Consider the following 27,818-nt stretch of genomic DNA (forward strand, 5'->3'; position numbering starts at 1 on the left):
ATTTAGCCACGGTGGTTGATGACACTTGGGTTGTTTCCAGAAAGGGACTGTTACCACTATGAATATCTTTGTATGGGTGCCCTGATTGACTTGTGCTCTCAGGGTGTATACTGAAGAGCAGGGAGGCTGGATCATAGGTTACACATAGCTTCAGCTTTATGAGATAATGCCAAATCATGCTTCCAAGGGATTGTACCTGTTTACGTTCCCACCTCCAACGTGTGAGAGTTCTTGCTGCATGCAGATCATGGCCAGCACTAAGCATTGTAATACCTTTTAATTTTTGTCGAGCTGGGTTATCCTGATTTCTTTTTTGTATAATATTATTGCATAAACATTTCCCCCTATGATTACTAATTCTTCCTAAGTCCAATTTGCAATAGGTATACTGTATTTTTTGTATGACTGTTTCCTGATTTATATAATTTGCCCTTTATTTTTCATAAACAATACTTGAAGCTCTTTCAACTTCTCAGAATGAGAAAAAACTGTAATGGGCAATCTTTGTCTGTAAAACTTTTTCTGTATTGTATTATTTCTTTAGTATGGATTCCTAAAAGTGAAATTATTTGGTCAAAGTGTACAAGCAAAAAGAAACTATGTTATATGTGGGAGCAGGTGCCTTGGGGACTAAAGGAATTGGAGATTTGCCTTGAGGGAGGAAGTTTGCCTTTCTCAGTAGCGCCCAGAGTTTAGCCAGAGGCTCCCACTTTCTTCCTAGTTCTAGTAGCAGAATTTGTGATGATGAGATATAGTATTGGAATGCACCCTCTTCCTTAACCAAGGAAGTACCAAGATATGAGCAGTCTTCGAAGTCTTTACTGATAAGAAGTTATCACATGAAGACAGATTTTAGGTCTTTGTTTTCGTTCTCTGCAGACATTTATTGATCTCTTATTTGGAAGTGCTTTACATGTATTACCTCCTTTAGTTCTCAACAGTGATATGAGGGAGATTCTATTACTAACCTCAGTTTACAAATGAGAGAGCCCAGGCTTTAAAGCTACTGGGTAGCAGCACCACGATTTGAATCCAGGCGGTCTGTCTCCAGTATAGCATCCTGTACATGATTACTTATACTTAAATGCTTATGTGAGTGATATAAGCAACAGATACTGTCGGAAGTCAGAGAAGGAAGCAGTGAGTGCAGACTGAAGTGGACAAGGAAGGCTTCAGCAAGTAGCGTCTTCTCTTTTAAAAGGACTGACTTGGACTGGTCTGAGACATCACATCAGATTTCTCTGGTAGTTTTATATTCCACCAACCATTCTTATCTTACAAAGTGAATTCATAAAATGCAAAGTGAATTCACAGATGATATGTTCCTAAAGTGTAGCTAGGTCATCCTTCAGATTTAATATGTACCTAATGAAAAAGAATTTTCCTGGGCTGGCCATGAATAGAATGGAGACAGCCAGAGAGTTCCAGAGAACTGCTTCAAGTGAACAGGGAACTCTCAGCACCACAACTCCAGTGTAAGACTTAACCAAACAGAACACTCTGTGCCTAGTGCAGAGTAAGCTATTTTTATCGATTATTGTTTTTCTGTTATTGTTGTGCGCTTCTGGGAAACTGCAATAGCAGACAGTCAGGAGTAATACACAGTAATCGGACAGTGAAACCCTTTCCTAGAAAATGGTAGGGTCAAGAGGTTAGAAATAACAAAGCACTTATAATCCATGTGTACCTAATATAAAACAAAGACTCAAACCAATATGGGAACTCCATAACAGAACAAAGCACACAAATTTGTAATTTTTTACAACTTACTTACAATGTAAATTTTTACTGTAAATAACTATATAATGATTCATTTTGAACCTGAACCAAATCTGTGAACTTTAACATACTCTAACAACCAAATCAGGACTTAATGGTCAATCATTTATGTTACAGAACCCCTGGGCTGCTCCAATTGAAAACAAACCCACGGGCTCTTTAGTTAGGGGTCTGATTGCCCGCCGCCAAAATTACAACTCTGAATATTATATTTGAGTGAAAAGAAAAATTGTTTATTTAACAGTTACACATATCCTTGCCTCCCCCCTACCAAACCTAACCAGTTTTAGGAAGGTCAGAAACACTGTTTCCCTACTTCCTAGGCACAGTTCAGCTTTACCAGTGGCTGCCAATCACTCAATCTGATTGGGGAGGTCCTTTCTGTGCTGTGGTGCCCTCCAGCTCTCAATGCAGGACCACCTGGATTCTCAGCCTCCTTGAGAACTGTCTTCTTTCTGTAAACCACGTGGATCTCCTCTCCTTCTCCAGAGCATCCCTGCGAACACCCACCAGCGAGGGAGACAGCCCCAGAGCGTGCCCCCCACAAAGTGTTCGCAGCTACCTATATATCCCTGACTGCGTCCTCTGACGCAGTGGGTGTTGCCAACAGTTCTGACCATTTACAGAACCCCACGCAGGCTCTGTGTGCTTTCCATACCATCACCTGGTTCAAGACTCCTCCCATCCACCTGAGGCTTTGGATGCATTAAAGCAATTTACATAATGAAAGACACCAGCCATCAGCCTCAGGCACGTGGAGGCATTCTGAAAGCTGCTTCCTTCTCCCCATCCCCCAGCCACAAACTCCTGGGATTTTTGAACTCTCTTGTTTCTGTAACATTTACTCAACAAAAACCTTATAGGATCACTGCTTTTTCTACGTGCTGTGCTCCACATTGGCAGAGCAAGGTTAAAGGACTCTGCCCTTGGCCCTTAATTTCTTCATGGTTGGCCAGAGTTTCAGACATAGTGTGCACTGTGGTCAGGTGCTGATGGAGGTGGTTGCATTAGTGAGCATCACCTGCGGTCTCTCCTTTGCCCCTCAGTTTCCACAGCTGGTCCCCTTCTCTGGTGCAGTGTGAGACCAGATCCTAGAAGAGCTCTGTTCTCTGGAAAACAACTTCAGAGAAAAACATCCCGTACAGCACCCATTCCTACTTGATGTGTTGCCCTCCCAAGACAAAGTTTCTCCTGTGAAAATTACCACAATTGCACCTAAAATTTAAAATACATTTTAAATTGAAATTTTAATTTTGAGATTGTCGTTGCTTCATATGCAGTTGTAAGGAGTAATACAGAGAGATCCTGTGCACCCTTTGCCTAGTTTCCCCAGAGGTAACATCTTGCCAAACTATGGTACAAATTTCATAGTATTTTGATACAGTCCACAATCATATTTAGTTTTGTGTGTACGTTTAGTTCTTTGCAATTATTTTTTAATCCTCTTCCTGAGGATATGTTTAGAGAGGAAGAGAGAGACAGAGAGAAAGAGAGACAGGTACAGAGACAGAGAGATCTGTTGCCTCTCATATGTGCCCCAACCAGGGAATGCACCCCTATCGTGAGGAACCCACAACCTAGGTATGTGCCCTGACTGGGAATCAAACCCACAACCTTCAAAAAAAATTTTTTTAAGATATGTATTTGTTTTTAGAAAGAGGGAAAGGGAGGGAGGCAGAGAGGAAGAGAAACATCAATGTGTGGTTGCCTCTTGCGTGCCCTCAACTGAGGACCTGGCCCACAACCCAAGTATGTGCCCTGACTGGGAATTGAACTTGCAACCCTTTGGTTCATAGGTTGGCACTCAATCCACTGAGCCACACCAGCCAGGGCTGAACCCACAATCTTGGTCACAGGATGATGTTCCAACCAACTGAGCCACCCCACCAGCCAGGGCTAGTTCTCTGCAGTTATCACATGAGTATATCTTATCCACCACCTGCACTCGAGATTCAGGAGAGTTCCATCACCACAGGATCTCTGGTGTTGCCCTTTTATAACTACACCCACCTCCTTCCTGCAAACCCCTTCCCTCCCCACCTAGTTTCTAACCTCTGGCAACCCCAATCTCTTTTCCATTTCTATCATTTTGTTATTTCAAGAATGCTGCATAAATGGAATCATACCTTGGGAGAATATAACCTTGGGAGATTGGCTTTTTCACACAGTATAATTCCCTTTACACTCACCCAAGTTGTTGTACATCAGTAGTTTGTTCCTTTTTACTGGTAAATGGTATTCTATAATATGGGTGTCCCATAGATTAACTGTCCACTTGTTGGAGGATATCAGGGATATTTCCAGTTTCTGGCTTTTATGAGTAAAACTGCTGTGAACATTTGTGTGTAGGTTATTGTATGAACATCTTCCTTTTCTTAAGATAAATGCCTCAGAGCGCAGTTTCTGTGTCACGTGGTATTTGCATGTTCTGTTGTTTAGAAAAATGTCAGACTTTTCCAGAGGGGCTGTATGTACCATTTTACATTCCTGTCAGCAATATATGAATCATTTAATTTCTCCATATCTTTTCCAGCATTCATTGCTATCACTTTTTTTATTTTAACCGTTCTGATAGGTATATAGTGATATCTCTATATGGTTTTAACTTTCATTTTCCTAACAGCTAATGGCATTGAGCATCTTTTCATGTGTATATTTGCCATCCATATTGGCCTTCAATGAAATGTCTGTTCAACATTTTTTGCCCATTTTTCAAGTCAGATTGTTTATCTTTTTAATACTGAATTTTGAGTTATTTATATATTCTAGATACTGATTCAATTAACTTATTGGATATGTGGTTTTGCACATATTTTCTCCCCATCTATATTTTGTCATTCCATCCTTTTGCCAGGTCTTTCACAAAGCATTTCAATGAAGTAAAATATATTTTTGTACTTTTTAATATTGCCTCAAGTCTTCAGGGAAGACAACAATTAGAGACCAGTTTCCAGAACACTTGAAGCCTCCCTATACTATTAAATCAAAACACAATGTGAAAGGAAAAACATTTTTCTTTACATTGTAAAAGGCTTACCTTTCCTGTATAAAATTAGGCTTTTCTCCATGTCTTTCCTTCTCCCTACTGGAATGACATGGTAAGCCTGAAACAAGTCAGGAGGTACAATCTCTAAGGAGACTACTTCTTTCCCTTGTCCTACCACTGAACCAAGGACACAACTGTGTAGCAACCTTTTGTTGACTGTCTGTCTCCTTGTCTAGATGGAATGTCCCTTCAGGATTGTCCTATGTCTTACACAGTTTTATATTCCCAGCCCCAGAAGCAGAGTCTGTTCATTCTTCTTTGTTCATGCTGTTCGCAATTCTTGCCATTGCTTAAAATGCCACCCATCTTTTTGTTTTCTTTGTACCCACAGGCAACATTGAATGTTGTAATGTTAGTCAGGATCCTTGAAAATGGCTTAAGCAAAAAGAGGAACACGCTTTTGTATATCTAAGTGGAAAGGGGCCCAGCCAAGTCTGGTGTGGTGGTTCGACTGCCATGGCCTGCCAGCACTTCCTCCTGCCGCTGTAGGCACAGCCACTCCTTCCATCAGGGAGGTGGATGCTCCTTCTTCTCCCTTGGTGTCTGAGCTGGACTTTCGACTTGTTTTGACCAATAGAATGTGACAGGAATGATACTCTGCCAGTTCCAGGCTAGGCCTTAGGTGGCTTGGAAGCTTTTGTTTTTGTTTTTGTGGAAACTAGTCACCATATGAAGAAACCTGACTGCCCTGTTGGAGAGAGGGAGCCCTGAAGATAAGAGACCATAAAGTATAAGAATATTTTGTTGTAAAAAATGTAAGCATATACAAATAGAGACAGAGGCCTGGCCAGCCCCAGGGGTTCCAGCCACCCCTGCGTATGAGTGAAGCCATCTTGGGTACTTCAGACCCAGCTAATGTCCCATGGAGCAAATAAAAGTCATCCCCTTTGGAGGCCCGCTCAAATTACAGTATCAGGAGCAAGTGAATGGTAGTTGCAGGCCAGTACATTTTAGAGTGATTTGAAATGCAGCAATAGATAATGGAAAAAGCTGGAGCTAGTGCTCTAACTCAGTAAGGACCCTTTCTCCTTTCACACTCTGCTTTCTCAGAAAAGGTGGCAAGGACATCCACCAGGGCGGCAGGCATGCGTTCCACCAGCTCAGCAACCCACTGGAATAGCACAGCTCTTTCCCAGTGCTTCCAGCAACTCTCAGGGGGGACTCTGATTGGCTGTGACTGGGTCATGTGCCTATGCACAAGTTACAGTGGTTTCGATTGACCAAGGCTGGATCACAGGCCTCTCACTGGAACCCATGGTAGGGCTGGTCTGCCTCACTAAAACCACTTGGATTGAGGGTGGGGGTGGAATAGGTCCCAAAAGAAAAATCCAGGTCCTGTTTCAAAAATAAGGGGCTGGATGCTGGGGAGGGAAAAACAACAAATCGTCGTCGTCGTCGGCAGCCGTCCGTCTCGAGAGACGATGGTGTAGCTTCTTAAGAGTCTATCTGCACCGCCGAGAATGGCTGTGCAGTCCGACTCGGGAGTGACACGGTATCTGTCTCCTCCCGTGTTGAATCGACATCTTGCGATGACGCTGGAGTGTCCTCTCCAGTGAAGCTGAAGCTACAGAGCCTGGGCAGGGTGATATGGAGGGTCTGCTGTTGCCCATGCAGCAGACCCCCCCTCTCTTCGCAGCTGAAGGGTCCAAGGGAAAGACGGAGTCAATACAGCTTGGCTTCAGGTGCGCCGCAGGAGTTGCCGGTGTTGACTACAACGTCAAACCGCCTTAGGGACGTCGGCTCCAGATTTTCTGTCGGGGTTTACTCCCTTAGCCTTTCCCCTGAAGAGGTATGCCGCAAGGCAGCGGAGGTTTTTTGGAGTCAGAGTTTTCCTTCTCTGATGTGCCCTGACTGGAAGATCGAACCAGCGACACTTAGCTCGCAGGCCGACGCTCAATCCACTGAGCCAAACCAGCCAGGGACAAAAAACAACAAATATGTACTACAAAAGTCAAGGGTAACCCTACCTCGTTTATAAAGCCAATTCTCCTCATTCCAAACTTTAAGCTAGTAGAACTGAAAGAACCTGTTGTACTTCTTTGGTGCCTATCATATGCTGCCTTATTGTGCTGCTTACTCTTAGGAAGTAAATTCTTATTTCACACTTAGATATTCTATTTTTGTGTTTCTTATTGTTCTGATTGCATTTGTTACTGTAAAAGTGTGATTTTGTTTTCATTATGTTTTGTGGAGAGAGGATTTTGGAGGTATCAGAGGCGCAGACAATTCTTACAATGACAGGCAAACTTTGCATTCTCTTTCTGTCTTCTCTCTCTCTCTCTCCCATGCTCTTCTTCTCCCCCACCCCCTCCCACTCTCCCTCTCTTAAGGACCGACAAAACCATAGGCAATGCCTCCAAAAGAAGGGACAGAATCTATTATCCCCTTGGGGCCTTCTTCCCAGTAGGAGAGCCAAATAGTGATCAGCACTGCTTGTTTTCCATCTTTTCTGGGGCGCTTGCTCTTGCACTACCTAATTAGTATATTTAAAAACATTATTCTTTCCCCTGGCCCATAATTGAAAGGTTGTGGATTCGGTCCCAGTCCTTGACCCCCAGTTGGGGCACACATGGGAGGCAACCAATCAATGTTTGTCTGTCTCCCTTCTTCTCCCTGCCTCTCTCTAAAAGCAATGAAAAAAAATGTTCTCGGGTGAGAATTAAAAAAAAAAAACCAACTTATTTTTAATGTGAGTGCCCAGTAGAGGAACTTTAGGGCCACTAGCTCACAGAACAAGTCTAAATGATCTAAAAAGAACATCCTCTGTTAAATGAAATTCAAGTCAACCTAATAAAGTTTTTATTCATCCTTTTCATTGAGGGTGAGCATTTCTAGGATGGAGTTCTTCTGAGGAATGCCAAGACCTTAATAGAAATCAAAAGTAGATGCCTGATGGCACACTGACCTAAACCAAGCTTTGGTTTGTCTGAGGCCTCACACACAGTTACACACACACACACACACACACACACACACACACACACACACACACACACACACACACACACACACACACACACACACACACCCCTACCTGAGTATTGTACTTTGTGTAGCCCTAAGTAGCTAGAAAAAAATTAGGTATCAGGCAAATGAGGGGGAAAGCCCAGAAATAAGATTTTCAGAATGGATCTTTGTAAGATTAAATTGACATAATGACTTAAGTTAATAGTAACAGACTATCTTAACTTTATAGCAAGCTTTATACTTGTAAAAATGCTATTATGTTTATTTATTTGAGTAGGGTCCTCCCACTGGTGACTTAAATCCTGGGAATAAGGATGCCATCATCACATCTGCCCCTTGACTGTTTGTTGCCTTTAAAATTTTTCAATTATTAGAAAACATTGTGTGTGAATAAATACATATCTAGTGTAGCCATAGTCCTTCATTAAATAGACCAGTATTTGCAATGTTGTGCCCCTCTTGTCTTTCTTCATCCCCCCTAACAGAGATGAATGCTGTCGTGAAATTAGTGTTTATCATGCTTTTGTTTTTCTTACTAGTTTTACTATACATCTTTGTTCTAAAAAAAATGAGTCATTTAATCTTTATGTTTTTTTAAGTAGAAATCAAACTTTATGTGTTGCTTTTTGCCATTTGGTAGCATTTAGACACAGGCTTCAATGTTCAGAATACCCTGGATTCAATAGAAAAAAAACTTTCTTTTATACAATGTTTTGTACAATAGAAACTTCTCAGCACTCAAAATTTAGACTGTAAAAAGATACATGCAAAACATATTTTTCTGAAAACATTAACTTTGAATAAAGCACTGAACTACACAAACGCAGAATGAGAATAGCATTTCAACTCCACCAAAAGTAGTCATCGCAAAAAGTGTAAAGGTCACCTAACTTTACTAGGCACTGTTCACTTTTTAAACAGGAGACAATAAAAAATATTGTCCACAAACAATATCCAGACTCTAGGGCAGATTTTGGAAAGTCTTCTACTTCATGCTTTAATAGCAAGGAGGCAAATATGATCGAGATCTGGAACATGATCTATATGCTCCATAACTATAATAAGGAGAAGGTGACTGCCTTCTATAAATCTGATCCCCATCTTGAGCAGTTCTCCATCCTCCTCCTCCTCCACCTCCTTCTCTGTATGATCTGCTATAGTAGTCCCGCTCATCAAGCTTCAATTGTATCCTCTGTCATAGTAATCACGACAGTGTGAGCTGCCATAGGTAGGTCTTCCCATGTAAATTCCTGGTGTTGGGATATGTGGTCTTTTTGTTATAGAGAAATCAACTCTGATTCTAGGTCAATCAAGCTCCATTCCATTGGCATGCTCCTTTGTTTCCTTGGCATCATCTACATTTTCAAAACACACAAAGGCAAATCTTTATGTCTAGACTTCTGGCCATAATACGGCAATGGGGCCGTATTTAGAGAATACTTCTCTTAGATCTCTTTCTGTAGTATACAAGCTAAATCCAAATACTCGAAGATAACAGTTAGGATCAGGATTTGCCCGATTCCCAACATGACGCCTGTGAGTAAACATGGGAGATTGGCTGTGGCTGTGACGTCTTCCATAATCTCGACTGGAAGACCTGCTACAGGGTTGTCTATGAGAGCAAGACTGAGATCATGACCTTGTATAATGCCTTTGAGAACTTCTTCTGGATCTAGACCTAGATTCATATCTGGACCCAGGCTTTGATCTGGATCACCTGGAATCTTCCTTGGAGTGAGACCTTGCAGGGGTATGCCTTGCACATTTCCCAGTTGCATGATCACTTCCACTTCTGTAAGCAGAATGAGGATTCCCACTTGATGTAGTTCTGCTCCCCACTGTCGCTCATGACTCAGCTGCTGCCGTCACTTGGCTGGAAGTTCTTCAATTGAAGGCACCAACCTCTTGCTTCTTTTATAGAGGCTCCCTTAATCTTTGTATTTTTAACTTTACATGAATAAAGTCATACTACATGTAATTTTTATGTGGCTTGCTTTTTTATTTCTAAGCATTGTTTGTCAAAATCATCCATATTGATTTTTTTTTTTTTTAGCTCAAGTTCTGTTTGTGGCTTATCTTTTATTTTATAATTACTCCTTTTCATAAGTAGAAATTTTATCATTTTAATGTGGTTGAATCTTTATGGTTTATGCTTTTTGTGACCTGCTTCTTATGACTTGAGATCAAAATGATATTCTCCCATTTTCTTCTGGCAGCTTTAAAAGTTGTGTTTTTCCCTGTTAGGCCTTTAATCTATCTGGTATTGATTTTTGTGTACCCTGTGAGATATAGGAATCTTTTTTCTCTCCAAGTGAGAAGGCAAAGCATGCCACTCTACTCCTTTGCTTAAAAATTTCCAAATCTTCTCATCTTCCTCAGAATTAAAGTCAAAGTTCTTAAAATGACTTAAATGGTCCTATATTATTCAGATCTCTGAAATCTTTCTGACTTCATCTCCTACAGTTGTTCCAGGGAACACTGACCCCCTTGCTCTTCCTCAAATAGTCTCCAAAAGTACCTGCCCCACGGCCTTTGTACTTGCTGTTCCTTCTGTCTGAAATTTTTAGATATCTACATCACTGGCCCTCTTACTTTTCAGATCTCTGCTCAAATGTCACCTTATCATAGATGCCTTCTTTGGCCACCCTATCTAAAATCATACACACACACACTAACACACTAACATTTGACTCTCCACTGTTTTGAAAGAACTTACCTGAAAAAATCTCTGAGCCTGGTTTACTTGTGTCAAATGTATGAGACTATTTTAAGTCTTCATTAAATTTCTTGAATGGTTTTAGGACTATATGGGGTTTTCTATTTCTTAAGATAGTTTAAATAATTTTAATCTCTTCATTTAAAAATATTTTTATTTTACTTTTTGAATAGTTAATATATGTACACAATTCAAACATTCAAGTTTTAAAGGAATATACAGTGAAAAATAAATCTCTCTTCCATCCCTTCCTTCTAGCTACCTAATTCCCTTCTCCTGCCATCAGTTTGTCTATTTCCCTAGTTTCTTGCTTATCCTGCCCAGAAATATGCTACGCATATATAAGCATACATATAGTTTTACAATACATAAATGGTGAAATACCATATAAATTATTATAGATATTTTTAGAGATATTTCTGTAGCTATAAATAGAGAGCTGTCTTATTCCATTACAGTTTCCTAATACTCCACTGTCTCCTATAATTTACATTCAGTCTCCTTCTAAGGGACCCTTAGATTGTTCTCAGTATTTGCAATGGTCTTCTAACCAATGTCCCTCACCCATCTTCAATCAGTGCTTCTCATGGCTGTCACATACATCCTCTTAAATTTCCATCCGGATTTCATTTCCCTGTTCAGAACCCCCCAGCAGCTTCCCAGTGTCTACAGAACAAGGCTGAACGTCTTAGTTTTGAAAGTAGAGCCCTGTACCACATAGCCTCCACCTACTTTCTCCAGCTTGTCCTTCTGTTCCTGAAGACACCCTCTAAACGGATGACTGGAGGTTTTCCAAATGTGCCTTTGTTTTTGTGCTCAGTACTTTTCTACCGCCTGCAATCTCCTAGCCCCTCTACCCTTTGAAGGGGAGAAGCATAGCATATCCGTCCTCCCTTCTGGGCTGCTCACTTTGCACTCGGACTCCTCTAGGAAGCAGCTGCACGTTCAGTATTTCAAGTCAGTCGCCCACTAGGTACACCCTACATAACCAGACCTGTTGTTCTGAATGTTGGCTTAGGTAATAATACTCCAAATTTCTTGAGGGCAGGGACTATTCACTGGAAATAGGGAATACTAAAATGAAAGGATATGTCTTGACTTTCAAGTAGCTTCCAACATAAAGGTGGGCCAGACACACAAGATTTAAACACACAGCACACCGTAGACCTTTGTTAAGTGGAAGTGTGCTCTGTGCTCCGTGTAATTATAAGGAAAACTTTTTTTTAAAAATCTCCGTTTCCCAGGGTTTGGCACATGGCAGATGCCCAGTAGGTACATGTTAAATAAATTAATGATAATAATAGCCTGAAAGCAAGAATTTAAGGCAACCCTCAACATCTTGTCAAAAATCTATCTTTTATCATAAATACACAAATAAGTCAACCATAGCTGTCGCTGCTTTTGAAGAGAAAGAGCAGTGTGGGAGGGGGTGGAATCAAGTTTCAGGCAGGGAAGGAGGCGGAGAAGTCGCACCTGGAGAAGGGTCTCCAGCCCCCGCGGCGCACAGGGAGGCGGGGAGAGGAAAGGGGAGGAGACTCTCGCGTCCCTGCTCCGCCCCGCACCGCCACCCCGCAGAGGCGGCGCAGGGCGGCCGCGCAGCTGTCGGCACCAGCTGCAGCAGCCTGCGCCTCCCGCTCCGCCGCGGCTCCGGGGGCGACCAGAGCACCGCCGACAGCTCGCGGCGCTGCGGCCCCAGGAGACAGGAAAGTTCCCGGAGCGAGCGCCGAGATGCCGGGCAGCGACACAGCGCTCACCGTGGACCGGACGTACTCCGACCCCGGCCGGCACCAGCGCTGCAAGAGCCGGGTGAGCGGCACAGGCAGGATGGCGGTGGGGGTGCGGGCCCCGGGGGCGGGGGCGAGGCCGAGTGGGCTTCGGCTCCCGCGTAAACTCACTCTTCCTCCGCGTTTTTCTGCCTGACACACTCCCTCCCCTGCTGCCCGGGATCCGAGCCTCCCCGCCCCTGTCTTCGCTGAAGGCGCTGGGAAGTGGGGCGTCGGAGCCCGGCCTGCGGCTCAGAGACCCCAGTTCCACCGCTGGGTGGGTGCAGAGAGAAGCCCGGCCCTCCGAACCCCTGAACCCCGCCCTCTGCCGCCCTAGGTCCCCGAGCGCCTGGCCAGGACGCCGGTCTCCCCGACGGCCGCGCTCTCCCGCGCTCTCCGCTAGGGAGCGCCCGCCGCGCGGTGCCCGGACCCGAGGGAATCCCGCCACCTGCGGCCCCCTGTCCGCGGTGGGATGACCCACCTCCCAGCGCTCGGGGTTTCGGGCGCCTGCCCCGTGGAGGCGGGAGCGCCGAATGACTCTGCCCGAGTGAAAAGTCAGTCTTCGCGCTGCCACTCCGGAGTTTCTAGCCGTGCCGAGCAGGCGCCCTCTCCATTGTTCGCAGTGTAATTTGCTGTTGCTGATTTTGGCTGTGGTTGAAAATAGCTCTTCAGAGCAGGCAGCAGGGATAGCCTTGTCTCGCTTCAAAATAAAGACGGAGGCGGCGGCCTGAGCGCCGGTCCGTCTGGGAAGAAGCAGCCTCCCCCCGCCCTCCCGGATACCTTTGCCCTCCTGGGCTGTTGAATCGTCCTGGCCGATTCACCCCTTGGCCGATTGAAGTGCCATTTGGGACAGCACCTCCTCCACCCTGGCATTTGTTCTGGCAGGAGATACTTGGATTTGTCCTTTGCTCAGCTAACTACTCGCTTGTCTGCGATCTCAGCGTTTGAGCGTCAGCCTCTCTGTATAAAGTTCACGGAGATACAGGAGCGCTCAAATTTTGGCTCACCAACTCCCAGATCCAGAGCCCAATCGGATGGGAAAAGTAGCAACAGTGACAGAAATGTGGTGCTGCCCCATGTGCAGGATTTGGGTGTTTAATCGTAATTCAAGGAAGTTATCAATTGCCCCAGAAGTGAAGTGACACATCCCTGGTATATTTACTTGCTTTCCCTTTTTCCTTTGGCATCTGTTAATCAGTTTAGCAGAATGATTTAAGTTGTTACAGATTAAATATATTTGGTGGAATAATACCTCCTGCATCCATTCCACTCTCCCCCCCAAAAGAATTCTCTTATTTTTTGCACTTTCTTTAAAAGTGTCATAACAATTTGTTATGAAAGTAACCAGAAACTCCATTTGTAAGAAAGCATTGGTAAAAAATCTTGTTTACCTACACTTAGAAGTTCTTGGAAGGATGACTGCTAGTTAACAAGGTTAACTATGAAGAAAGACAAAGGTCTTTATTTCTAAAGCATCGGTAATTGGGGGAGTCTACATTAATGTTGCTGTTGACAGAAGACATTTCAGACTTGAAGAAAGTGTGGAAGCTTGGTTTTGTTTGTCACAACAGTGATAATCTTGGTGTAAACAAGATTAGTAATCTTTGAGGGATGGATGGCTCACTGTGAGCTCATTTAAACATTTTGGCAGAACTCACCAAAACTCCGTCTTCATAATCCGTAAAACAGTGGTGATAAACTTTTTACCTCAACTATTTACAGACGAAAAATGGCAAAGCAAACGGGTCACTTAATGCAGGCTCAGTTTCTGTGCTGTATCTGCTGTTGTTCTGTTTCTACTCCCTTCTTTTCTGTTCAAGTGCCACAACATTATGTGAAGGGGGTTTCTTAGTTTTTTAAATTTACCTATGATGTTATACCTACTACATTGGTCATAGAGCTATATGCTGCTTAATGATGGGATACAGGATAGTTCTGAGAAATGGGTCATTAGACAATCCCATTGTTGTATGAATATATTGGGGGGGCATAAGGAGATTTACAGTTGTTTGTATGGAAAATAACAATACAAGAATAAAATGTGTTTTCCGTACTTACAACTGTAAACCTACTTTTGATCACTCCTGTAGAGAATGTACTAACACAAACCCAGATGGTATAGCCTACTACAAACCTAGGCTGTATAGTGTAGTAGAGTACAGCATGTTATTGTGCAAAACAACATGAGATTAAATCAAGAACAAGAGAAAATGATGCAATCAACAGACCCAGTAAACACAAGATGCATTGTACGAGGCTCCTGCCAGCATAATACGGCTGCTGTTTTACAGCACACTTTTTAAAATAAGTTGAAAGAGTACAGTCTAAAAGAATGATAAAAAGTAGACTATAGTACATACATAAAGCGGTAGCATTTATTATCATTATCAAGTGTTATGTACTGTACATAATTGTAAGTTCTATACTTTTATATGAGTGGCAGTGCAATAGGTTTGTTTACACCAGCATCCCCACGTGTTTGTGAGTATTGTGTTGCACTATGACATTACAGTGGCTGAGATGTCACTGCACAATAGAAAAATTTCAGCTCCATTATAATTTTATAGGAACATGGTCATGTATGTGGGCCATCATTAACCAAAACCTTGTTATGCAGTGTATGATTATACCTGATTTTTAAGTGGACCATGTATTAAAACTGAGTTAGACATTATAGTATATACTGAGTATTCTAAATTAGCTTATTGGGCAAACGAAATCTAGTGAGGACTAGAAGAAATCAAACTGAGGAGGGCTAAAACTTGAGTAGACAATAATCACAAGTTCTGCTAGGATTCCACTTTGAACTTCTTGACTGTCTGCTTTTAAGGTTTTATTGTTGAGACATGAGGAATAGAGATAATGAGCGGAAATTTTGTTACTGCATCAGAACTTTTCTCCAGTGGAGCTGATGTAACTTTGAATCTGTCCTTGAGGCTGCAATAAGCCTGCTGTAATGAGGGGAAAAGCCACAACAATTTTCCTGTGCAGAAAATATCCCGTTAGATGATTCTAGCTCCTCTTTTGTGGGATTCACTTAGATGTAGCTTATAAAGACATGTTTTCTTTACATTCAAAAAGTTTAATTTCTTGATGTTACCCTCTCCTTGGCAATAAATCATCTAATACAGTATTTAAAAAATACTCTTTTTGTGAACTCATTTGGTAAAATATCTCCCCTAAAAAAACTATAACTAACAGGACCTGGGGTGCCTGTGAAGAGTGGATTAACCTTTCAGAGATGTGGAGTTTCCTCCTAGGAAGAACCTAAGACTCAATGAGATCAAATTCTTTGTTACCAGATGGTCATATTTTTTAGTTCAAAATTGATACCCTGTAGAGACAACAGGGAAAATACATGTCTCTCTTGCTGAGCTTGGTTAAGCCTTTGAGACTGGAATAATAATGAGGCAGTTTACTCTTTTAACATTGGAGAAGTCTATTTTTATAGCCAGGTGGACTAACCTAGATTTTTTCCCCCCTCAGTGAAAATGGAATATAACTATGTGTTCTGTGATTGTCTCTAAGCTGACAAGTCAGGATCATTCACATTTTTAAACTTCATCTGGCTAAAACTCAGAAATGGTGCATATTAACTTGATGCAAATAATATAACCCTACTTTAAAAGAAAGAACATACATAATTAGACTCCTACTTTTTTTTTCATGCCCTAGATAGTTAAAGCCTATCATGTTTTTTAGTGCTACTGACTAGTGGTGGCATCTTGGGTCCTATAATCTTTCTAAGTCTTAGATTCCTCTTCCATGTCTTAGGGATGTTACCAGGGATAAATGCAATAATTTCTATGAAATGTCAGGTACACAGTAAGAACTCAGTAGATAGTAGCCATTTTTGTTATTACTGTATAATAAGTGATCATAAGCTTAAAATGGAAAGACTGCCAATTTGGTGAACAGTATAGTCTTTTCTGGTATTTGTAGCATTTGCTCCTCTCTCATCACATTGGCTGTTCACATGCTTGTCATTTACATGTTTTAAACTATAGACACCGGCACTCTGAGCGCAGGAGGCTTCATTCATTCACTAAATGCCCGTTGAGCACCTTCTGTGTACATACTAGCTGCCATGCTAGGGATCAGTAATATAATGGTAAACGAAACAGTCTGACCTCTCCAGAAGCTTCATATCTGGTGGTTGTACCTTATTTCTACTTCTGGCCCAGGAAATCCCATCTTTCTTACAGGAAGAAATGATGATAATAAGTACAAGTCTCTAACATCTGAAGAAAACACCTGTGTCAGCCACGGTGGCCACCTGTGGTGCATCTATAAGTGTTCTTTGGTTTGGAAATAGATCCAAAGATGAATGATGAGTAACGGCCAAAAGCAGTCAAGGAAAAGGCCCTTCTCACAGTGGAAATGGTTGGGCAGTGATGCAGTAGGTGATGACCACATGCCCGATTCCCAGGCAGGAGCGAGGAAGAGTGGAAGCAGACTTCTGTCATAGGGACACTGATCTAGTCAAATGGTGAACTGAGTATTTTGTGAGTACACTTTGAATCGGCGACTTGCTTTATTCTGACAAATTAATAAAAGGAATGGTGAATAATGATGAGTCTCCTAAGTTGGATTTTTCTTAAATTTAGGGTGGATAGATTGATGTGGTATGTGTGTTTTGAGCTCTGCTTTGCTGCAAGCTCACCAGTTCTCCCTTTAGAGGAGAACAAATTGCCGGCCACCACCAGCACACTGGCTTGTCACATCTGCTATGGAACACCACAACAGCTGCTACCAAGTTGGATCACAGGGTGTTTTGCTTCAGACCCACTGCCTTAATCTCCAGGGCTGCTGTTAAGGTCAGAAATCAACCGAGTCCTTCTCCATGGAAATTGCCCCAGTCTTGACTTAGGAGAGGCTGCAGCTTTCAGCCCTGCTGTTTCTTACTGTGTTTTTATGTTTTCAGTGGAGGGGGAGGTGAGAGGAAAGGAAGAGAAGCATGAATCACTGTCCTTAGAAAAGGAACATCAGGATATATGATCTGTGCGTAATCCAACTGTTCCATTGACTTGAGGGGAGAGGGATGCTGCTTGAAGGAAAACCTAGTGTGTGCATTGATTATTCCTCAGTGAGGAAGCAAAAAGAACATAAATGAAAAGAACAATGCAGTAGCAGTGATGAGAGCTAACGTGTTCTAAGTCTACTATACGCCAGGCACAATATCAAGCACTTCAGATGCACCCTCTTTCACCCTCTGATATGCTATTTATAGTTCAATTCTACAGCTGAGGGAGTTGAGGTCCAGGCAGTTAAGTAATTAGTCCAAGGTGCTGTGACTATTAGGAAAATGGTAGTGCTAGCATTTGATGAACCGAGATCTAGTTCCAGAGCTTGCTGTTAACCACTTTCCTATCTTCTCCCTCTGAAGGGAGTACTGGAGAGCAGTTCAGTCTTAATAAACCTGCTGGGTGCTTGGAAGTGGGTGTGTACAGCTTCTACAGGGCACCTAGCCAGTGGTGTGTTCACGACTCTTATGACACAGCCCTTTGCCAGTCCTTTGCATGTAGTCATATATCCCTGGTAAACATCTGATGAGTAAATGATTTAGAGCAGGGGTTCTCAACCTGTCGGTCGCGACCCCTTTGGGGGTCAGACAACCCTTTCACAGGGGTCGCCTAAGACCATTGGAAAACACATATATAATTACATATTGTTTTTGTGATTAATCACTATGCTTTAGTTATGGTTGGGGCTCACCACAACATGAGGAACTGTATTAAAGGGTCGCGGCATTAGGAAGGTTGAGAACCACTGATTTAGAGTGATAACCTAGGAATCTTCTGTAATGCCTAGGATGTAAGAATTTTGCTGATAGTTTGGGGAAGTCTTAAAGGATGTTAAATAAACTCATGATTTAAGAACAGAGTTAAAACACCAGCTTCTAGCCTGATATTTGATCTGCAGAGGATGAGGAGTTGAAGGACATAACAAGGGTGGCGCTTCCTTGTTGCAACAATCTGGTGTCCCCAGACCTTCCTGTAGGACTCAGCCTCCCTGGACTGAAGGTGTGCCCTTCTCATATTTCAGGCAGAGGGTTGTAAAGTTAGACCTAAAGGTTTTACTGTGTTCGAACTGAAAGGGAGTTGAGGCATAAACTCCAGACCATTCCATTTGCAGGTATAGAAAAGTGGCATCCAACCAGACTGTATCCAGTAAAATTATGTAACTAATACAGACTGGTTAGGACTAACTGTTATACCAGCTACTGTCTTAGAATTCCTGAAAAGAAAAGTGCTTTAAATATTTTTGAATACCAAGTTAATTGCTAAGTTATATGGGATAAACATTTCAAAATTAATAAAGGTAGAAACGAATTTAAAAGTTTTCAGTAGAGAAATAATGGAACAGATTTAAAATTTTGTGAGCTCCCTTGGGGGGAGGGGGCTGTGAATTTAAATGATTTAGCATTAGGCCATCATCTTTCTGAACTTATTTCCAGAATTTTGCAGGGTTGGGATGAGAAGGGGTGGTAATTCATACACCAAACTACTGAGCTGCACTAGATCTGCTGCCACTTTTTTAAAGTAATCTTTTCTGAATGAGGTCTCTTTTAGTTGGGTTTTTTTCCTCAAAAGAAAGTTTTTGAGAAACAAATTCCATATGTTGGGCTAGGGTATTGGGAACAAACATAGGCCAGATGCACAAGTCATGAGTATATCTTATATGTATTTAGTTCAGAATTGCACCTGAGTCTTCTCTTCCCTCTGAAGCTCTCTGTTCCTGTGAGTCTCTCACTGAGAGCATCTTCCAGCCCCTGGTGTCTTTAGGATATGTAATTTTCATACAACATGGCCGCTCAACACAGAAACAGCGTCCGATACTGCTCCAACACTGGGGGGAAGACAGAGAGAGGGTTTGTTGGCCTGTTGAGGGGAGGTGCGTGCAGTGCCGACCCCCAGTGAAGTGTCTCTCTGGGGCAAATTCTGTATGATTTCTGCCTTACGCTCTGACTTGGAGCCCAGCCCTGAAGTAAGATGTGGCTTAAGACGTTTGTACTTAGATGTTCCACAAGCACCTCAAAGTATATACATCGAGCTTAATTCATTCTCTCAAATGTCCACCCCCATTCCTGGTTAAAGCTATTCCCGTACAGGCGCTCCCCAAACCAGATGCTCGGGAACTTCCTCAGTCAGCCCACTCACACACCACAGCCAGTGGTTTACTTCTCAGATTTTCTCAGGTCACCTTTCTCTCGTTATCCCCTTAGTTTACTTCTGGGTTTGAGATTAGTACGAAGAGTTAAGAGTATGGACTTGGGAGTCAGACTTGAATGTCAACTCTTCCACTTAGCAGAACAACCGTGAGAAGTGGCGTCAGGAGACCCATTACAGCATCTGTTGCTCTGACAGTTGAGTCATTCATTGTCTTCCAGAGAGTTTCCCAAGCTTCAGTCATTCCCACACCTACACACAGCTTCGCACCACCTGTACAATTATTTACTTAGTATTTCTAAATCAATTCACTCCTTAAAACTTAAATTTATTTTTAAAGTATCAATGTTACTATTCTAGCTAAATGTTGTGTGACACTCTCAGGCCTGCAGTGCCAATGAAAAGGATTCGTAGGAAATGCGGGAGCTTTGTTGGAGAGCTGTAGCACCAAACAGGAACTGCTCCTGGACTGAATCACCTGGATTGGGTTGAGGATTGTTTTCAAGGCAATGACCTGCTGCTCCCTGTGACCCTGTGTTATTGAATGCTTTCATTGAATGTCGCCTGAATAATTCAGAATCTCTTGGGGAAACACGGGTCTTAATGTATCGTCTCTTCTCATGCTTTTATGAAACATGGCCTAGAAGTTGCTTAGAAATATTTTTTCATGGATTGTTAAAACTTGGGTAATTGAGGATTGGGATGAACAAAAGCCCACTCTGGTGAGTTGAAGACAGTCTGGTCTGCGCAGGAATACCTGGACAGTGGAGGTTGGAAAAATGAGAGCTGTGCCTCTTCCAGGCAGGGTGTGTGTGTCTCTAGTCTTCTGATGCCTTGAGAGAAGCTGAGGCAATAGAAGGCCTCAGGGTTCTTTGGGGATTTCAAGCAAGAACAGAAAGTGGCAGGTGGAGAAGAAGTGTAAGCTCTGTGGTTTTCTGAAGTAAAGTTGAATCTAATGAAGATGTGTATGTAGGCTTGTTGTCGTCGGCAGCCGTCCGTCTCGAGAGACGATGGTGTAGCTTCTTAAGAGTCTATCTGCACCGCCGAGAATGGCTGTGCAGTCCGACTCGGGAGTGACATGGTATCTGTCTCCTCCCGTGTTGAATCGACATCTTGTAATGAAGCTGAAGCTACAGAGCCTGGGCAGGGTAATATGGAGGGTCTGCTGTTGCCCATGCAGCAGACCCCCCCTCTCTTCGCAGCTGAAGGGTCCAAGGGAAAGACAGAGTCGATACAGCTTGGGTTCAGGTGCGCCGCAGGAGTTGCCGGTGTTGACTACAACGTCAAACCGCCTTAGGGACTCCGGCTCCGGATTTTCTGTCGGGGTTTACTCCCTTAGCCTTTCTCCTGAAGAGGTATGCCGCAAGGCAGCGGAGGTTTTTTGGAGTCAGAGTTTTCCTTCTCTGATGTACCCTGACTGGAAGATCGAACCAGCGACACTTAGCTCGCAGGCCGACGCTCAATCCACTGAGCTAAACCAGCCAGGGCAAGGCTTGTTGTAATATGAGGGAATTAAATAGTGCTGCAGCCTTTCACGGAAGTGTTGACATAAGCACATGTCTAGAAAACAAAGTATGCCCTTAGCGAAAACTATGCTTCAGCACCTCAATGTACTTACTCCAATGTGTGCAGCTGTGTATTGAGCCCAAACGCTTCTTTTTTTCTGTCTTTGTAAAGATAATGTGATAATCCAGAAGGCCTGGAGCTCGACTTCAGATAGTGGTGTACTATTTTAGTCTCACTAATTGGAACAGGTGGCCTCTATTTGAGACTGAATCACTAGCTGGCATAGATTTCAATTTATCTGAAAATATGGGGCCCATTCAGTAAGAGCTGTTCAAGCTCTGTTGGCATCAAAGTGCTTAAAAACTTTGACCCTTAAAAGCACAGAAGACTGAGAGAAGATAGAACAAGTGCAGTCTAATAGTCAGCTGCTTTGATTCAGTGTTGTGTGTGGAGCTAGAGAAAGGACACCGTGGAGTGAAACTTGTCCAAGTGCTTGAGAGGGCTACTTGTAAATGTTTCTGCATTTGAGGAAAATGTCTGGTATCTCTTGAAACCACCCCCTAGGATGGCTGAAGAGGACTCCATGCTGCTGAGGACATGAGCTGAAGGGGTGTTTGAGGGTGACTCAGCTTACCACAAGTATACAAGATAAGGTACCTTAAGACACCTCTAATGAAACCAGAGATGGTCTCCAGATTATGAACTTCTCCAGCTGGGCCACTCCTTTATTTTTACAGCAAGTGTATGCTTGGCATAGTGTCTTGTCAATATCTGACTTTAAATCCTTCAATAGGCAGAATCTCAGTTTCTCAGCCTGACACCCAGAGTCTCTCATCTGACCTTTGTCTTTCACCCACTGCCTGCCTTGGACTCTGGTCTCCTTCTTTGTGGACTCCCACGCCTGGCCTCTGTGCCTGTGGGCACCTGCTCCATCCTTTCAGATGGGAGTGGTCACAGTCTTTTTATACCTGCATGGAGCCTGGTAGTTGGGGCTTTGTAAACAGTGAGTGAGGGTGTGTTGTAAAGTTGCACTGTGGGGCTTGAGAAGCTGGATAACCTTCTACTCTTGGTTTATATCAGTGCAGGTTAATCTGTCTTGTTTTAATTGCTGAACAGGATTGCAAGAGTGTCATAATTTATTTAACCATTTCCTTTTTGAAGGGCGTGTATACTGCTTCTAATCAGGCACTTCAGTGACTGCCCTTGGACATCATTTTCGCACATGGGGCAGAATGATAGTGAGCTCTATATTCTTAAAAATGAAATTTCTCAGCAAAGGGCCTAGGCATTTTAAATTATGATATTGCCAAATTGAACACTGTACCTACTTTGTGTCAGACACTAGGAGCTGAGGGTGCAGCAGTGAACAGAACTGGTACAGTTTATATTACCATTCTTGTATAAACATGTCTCAGCTCACATCTTTCTGACACTGTGTATTTTAAATTTTTTTGATCCTTGCCAATCTGATAGGTGAAAACTGGTAGCTCATTCTAATTTATATTTTCTTGATACGAATGAAGTTGATCATCTTTAAAATCTTTATATTTTGAAGTAAATGCCTACAGAAAGTTGCAAAAAAAATAGTAGAGATATGTGTTCATTTATACCTCCCCCAGAATCTCCCCATGGTTACATCTGTACTACAATAGGTTGATCATATTTTTACATAATTAGAAAACATTTGTATTGTAAACTGTTTTGTTTTTTTTTTTTTTATACTCTGGCAATTTGTGTATTGGGTGACTAATCTTTTAAATTAATTTGTAGAAATGTTTTACTTATTAAGTAAATTGTTTTGCACATACATATTTTCCAGTTTGTTGTTCCTGACTGTACTGTATTAATTTTCTACTGTTGTGTAACAAATCACCATAAATTCAGCAACTTAAAACAGCACCCATTTATCATCTCACAGTTTCCGTGGGCCAGGAGTCCAGGCACAGCTTACCTGCATCCTCTTCTCAGAGTTTTATTGACCTAAAATCAAGGTGTCGGATACTACAGTATCTTCGAAGACTTGGAATCCTCTTCTAAGTTCACTGGTTCTTTACCAAATTAAATTCCTTGCAGCTGTAGGACTGACTCAGCCCCCAGAGGCCATCCACTGTTCCCTGCCAGTTGATCCCTTCACCACCTGGTAATTTGTTTCTTCAAGGCGACAGGAGAGCATCTCTATTGTATTTTATCTCTTCCCTCTAGACCCTCTTTGAAGGGACTCACCTGATTAGTCCTGGCCCACTCGGGTAGTTCACCTTTTAATTAACTAAAGTCAACTAATAGAGAACCTTAATTACATCTGCAAAATTCTTTCACCTTTGCCATATAATGACATATAATCATGAGAGTGAAATTCCATCATATTCACAAGTCTTGTCACATGAAAGAGGAGGGTAAAATACAGGGTGTATACACCAGCAGGTGGGAATCCTGGGGCCATCTTAGAATTCTCCCTACTACACTGGCCTAATGACATGTTGTGTGCATGCTGAGTATAGAGAAGCATGTAGCAAACAGTGAATAAAATAGTAACCAGACTTTGCCATAAGGAAATATAAAAATGTTAGGTTTGTGTCATTCTTAGAATGGCCTTTCATACTTTGAGATTCTTTAAAAAAATCAAAACACCATGTTCTTCTATATTTTATGATTTTTATTTTTATATGTTTTGATCTTTGATCCAGTTAGAATTTCTTTTCCTTTAACACGTCTACATGTAAATGACATAGTTATCCCAACACCATTTTTGCATAGTTTTTTAAATTATATTTTTATATTTTGTTTACACATATAAATATAAAAATATAAAAAAATATATTAGATATATTTAACATTTATGTATTTATTTTATATATTTATTTTTATAAATTTCTACTTTTTCTCTGGGTTTTAAAACAAACCAAAAGATATATTTTTGTTGCATTTATTCTGGATTGACATTCCTCTTCCCCCAAAACCAGGGATTGAAATGGGCAGTCTGAGAACTCTGCTCCTGCATTCAGAAACTTTGAGACAGGTGTGACTCCAGTGTCATTTGCAGTAAGGAACAACCAAGAGATGGTCAAGTTTGATGTTTTTCTTCAGTTCTCTTTTGAATAAGATTTTCCTTCTCAGTTTCTACTTAGTATAGAATCCGGCCCTTTCATGTGTTTGCAAATGCTGTCATAGGATAAAGAATGTGTGTTGTTGCTTCCTAAGCAAACTGTCATTGCTACCCTCCTCACTTGTGGTCACCCTCCCAGCTAGGGAGATGGATGAGCAGGGGCCCAGCCTGTGTTCTGTGGGGAGCAGACCACTTCCCAGCTTGTCTTCCTCTCACTTAGTAAATATATTTAGCACCCTTGTGCTGTCCTAGGTACTAGGAAATGTAAGTTGATTTGTCACTCACGTTAGAATAATGAATACGAGATTTTGTGTTTATAAGTAATAAGCTGTTTTTTTTATTTGGCTCAATTACTTTATTTGTAAGTTACCCCTGTGGTTTGCTAAATATCACTGGATATTTAGGGGTTGTTATACACACCTGTGTTAATTATTGAGAGTTTCACCTGCTTTGTAATCTCTGCATCTTACACAGAGGGAGGTTAAAACTGTTGACTGTACTCAGAAACCAACACTTCATTTTTCATACCCTGACTCAAGAGCCTATTAATGTTGGAATGCATATTCCAACATTATTACATGTGCTTTCATTTGGAAAAGGCACCATGCTTGTAAAAACCTTTTGACTTAAGCAAATTATCATGTAATATTTGTTGTATAAAGCCAGCCAAAGTTTTTACCTCAAATGCTGAGCAATTTAGAGTTACTGACTGAATTAGCATCGGTTGGGTATGTAGGCCCTGAAGTTAAAGCAAGTCTTCTTTCATTAAAGTGTCTCATTTATGTCCTGTTTCCACCTGGGGGAGCCACGAGGGCTCTTATTTATACCAAATCATTATATCTGTGTCTAGCACCCAGAAATGCTCTGCTGTTTGGGTGGGTGGGAGTATATAAATTCTACTAATGAGAAATTTGACTAGCACTCAGGCCATTTAAAAGTGTCGTAAATACTTGGGGCTCAAATTTAGCTCTTATTTTAAAAGGACTTAAAATGAGAACCCTTCAGCCTCGTTGATGTTTAAGGACAGTTTTGCAAACAGCCCACCATTCCAACAGACATTTCTGGAAAATAGGAAATGAATGAAATAGTCTTGTATTTATGTGGCTTTCTTTAAATTAAATGTTGGTGCCTTCTCAGCCTTTATTTCCAAAATAATTTGTTGCACATTTGGGGTAATTTTAATGATAACAAATTCAACCAATAAGAATCACACATATACTGTTGAAAGACAGAGACACAAATTTGTGTACAAAGATAATTTCATGTTCTCTGATACTTAGCACATTTCAGAAACCACAATAACTTTGTTAGTAAATAATTCTTTATAATAATTACTCCTTAGTTTATTTACACAGTAGCCTAAAATGAGCCAGTATGTTTGTCTAGGGCGCTAGCTTATTAAACTCTCAGTGGATTTTCATTTTCTTAAGGTTATGCTTGCTTTGGTTGTTGAATTTAAGGTTGAAATTAATATCCTGTGGAAGTAAATGCATCGACATCAGATTCCAAAATTATAAGGTAATGGCCCATCTGAAACAGCAACTTACACCATATTTAAAAGTAAATCAGATTCACAGAGTGGAGAATGTTCTGAGCATGAGGAAATCCCAGATCAAATCCTTAATTTAACCAAGTTGTTCTGGTTAAGTACAATAATTAGCAGACAAGTTTATTTTTAATTACTAAAAGCTTCAAACATGGAAAAATACATTTAAAAACATATGATACCTATATACCTACCTCCTCAATTTAACAGATGTTAAATTTTGCCACATTTGCATCAGATTTCTGTCACTTGATTTTAAGAAGCGAATGGTTGTAGATCCACCTACCTGGATGCCTTCTCCCTTCCTACTTCCTCAGAGGTCTCTGCATCCTGAGGTTGTTGTATTTCATTCCTCTGCATGATTTTGCATGTTTTTATACCTTGGGGGAATCCCTAAGATGATTTGAAGCAGGCTAGGCTTAAACTTGATATCTCAGCAGAAAAAAGGAAGAAAGGCTGCCTCATCCCAGAGCTCCGTTCCTTGTCCTGGATGCTCCAGGGTGCGCCCCGGGCTGAGCTAGGCCCCGAAATTGGCCAGGTGTGGACACTGCCTGTAAGGAGCTTAGGCTGGGAGGACAGACCCACAGACAGATAGTGACAGTGCTCCAGCGAGCCCTGGCCTCAACTGGACCCTTCTGGAAAGAACGGGCCCAGAGCCCATCCTGTGAGGCTCTAGACCGGAAGGAATAGGTGTGGGCTTACCCACTTCCTATTCCACCCTCCCGCAGTGATGTCTCCTGATAGTTGTTTGTAGGACGTTACTATTGGCCGTGGAGGAGAGACGACAACGTTTGAGGTTCTAGTTCATCTGTAATGAGCCCTTTGATGTGTATTTTGTGTATGTGTATATATATTTTTATATCCTCATACAAAGGAAATACTAAATCATGGGCACTGCACATAGGGTCTTTGATTTGACTCAGATGGAGGAAGAATGCTGCAGAAAAGAGAGGAAGAGATGGTAATTGTCATGGCAACCAGCAGGTTTTTATAGTGAAGTACTGCCTTTGTAACCCAAGCCAGTCACCTTTTTTTTCTAACTACAGAAAACAGACTGATGCAAACTCAAGAAATTATGGTACCTTCTCTCAGTGGGGGGTTTATTTGCTTTTTGGAAATAGTATTTTAGTTTCTTCATAGAATTTCAGAACTGAAAGCCACCTTTTAAGTGCTTAGAACTTTGCAAATCAATTGCCATGGGTTTCCCCTTATCATTGGGCGTCCCCTTCATTTCCGCACGCCCCACCCCTCCCCCCAGGTCACAATCAGTGTAATCCACAGGCCAGGATTTTTACAAGGGATCAGAATGAGGGTGAGTGGGAGTTTGGCAGGCATCATGTGCCCTGTGGCAGGCTCCTCACGGGAAAAGCATTCCATCTCCCATGTTCTGAAGGCTTTTGCTGTTTGACCTTGTACTATCCTGTTGTGCTTGCTTCTTCCTCATCCATCGCAGATGCTGAGAATGTCTTGCTTCTTCGCATCACCTTGAAGGCAAGTTCAGAGTCCACTTTTTGCTATCGAAGAACTCCTGGAGAATTGAACCCTTGAGGTTTTCTTTTGGTAGCTCATAGAGCTGGTGTACACAAGGCCAGCGTAAGAAAAGAGCCCTTGTGTGAACAGGTGTAGCTTAACTTGGGAAAATACGGGCCTCCTTGAGTGCCCCAGCAGAGAGTTCCGCTGATTAGCACTTTGAGAGAAAACAGGAAGTGTGCTGTCCTTCAGTTCCCCTGACTTCTTGGTCTGAGGGTCCCCCTGACCCGTGACCACACACACAGTGAGAGTGAGAGCTCTGGGGTCCTTGGCCCCGCTTCCTTGGCAATGGTGTTGGAATTGGTGGGGCCTCTGTTTCCGTAGCATGGGGCATGGAAAAGGAGTCACTCAGGCATCTTTCAGGGTGCTGGGTTTAAGAATGAGCTCCCTTGGCTTGGCTTCTTCACACCCCTCACCACCCAGCTGTCTCCTCCTCCCCCCTTGCTCCAGGTCAGGAGCATAGTCTGTGGGAGATGTCAGGCCAGAGCCGCTCATCAGCAGCACAGGTACGGATCACGCTGTGACCGTTCTGCTTTCACCCTGATTCAACAGATATGCACAGGCATCCCAAGGACCAAGACAAAAATCTCCACCCTCATCAAGCTTATATCCTGGTTAAGGCGAGATAGACAAACCAGACCAGGAGGTAAAATATACAGTATTTAAATGTATGACTTCAGAGTTAAATGATCA

At 42.2% G+C, this 27,818-nt stretch overlaps 1 protein-coding gene and 1 pseudogene across 1 annotated transcript in view; one reads left to right on the top strand and one right to left on the bottom strand.

The window, feature by feature from the left end:
• Positions 1-8,789: 8,789 nt before the first annotated feature.
• Positions 8,790-9,641, bottom strand: LOC150012577 (transformer-2 protein homolog beta pseudogene; annotated as a pseudogene).
• Positions 9,642-12,083: 2,442 nt separating this feature from the next.
• Positions 12,084-27,818, top strand: part of TMCC3 (transmembrane and coiled-coil domain family 3) — a 63,054-nt gene continuing 47,319 nt past the window's right edge. Inside the window, exon 1 of the mRNA XM_090273871.1 lies at positions 12,084-12,314. Coding sequence (XP_090129997.1) covers positions 12,237-12,314 — 78 coding nt within the window. The 5' untranslated portion in view covers positions 12,084-12,236. The remainder of the gene's footprint in view (positions 12,315-27,818) is intronic.

Source organism: Furipterus horrens, unplaced genomic scaffold (assembly GCF_987537825.1).
Source record: "Furipterus horrens unplaced genomic scaffold, mFurHor1.1.pri manual_scaffold_4, whole genome shotgun sequence".
NCBI classification, from domain to species: domain Eukaryota; kingdom Metazoa; phylum Chordata; class Mammalia; order Chiroptera; family Furipteridae; genus Furipterus; species Furipterus horrens.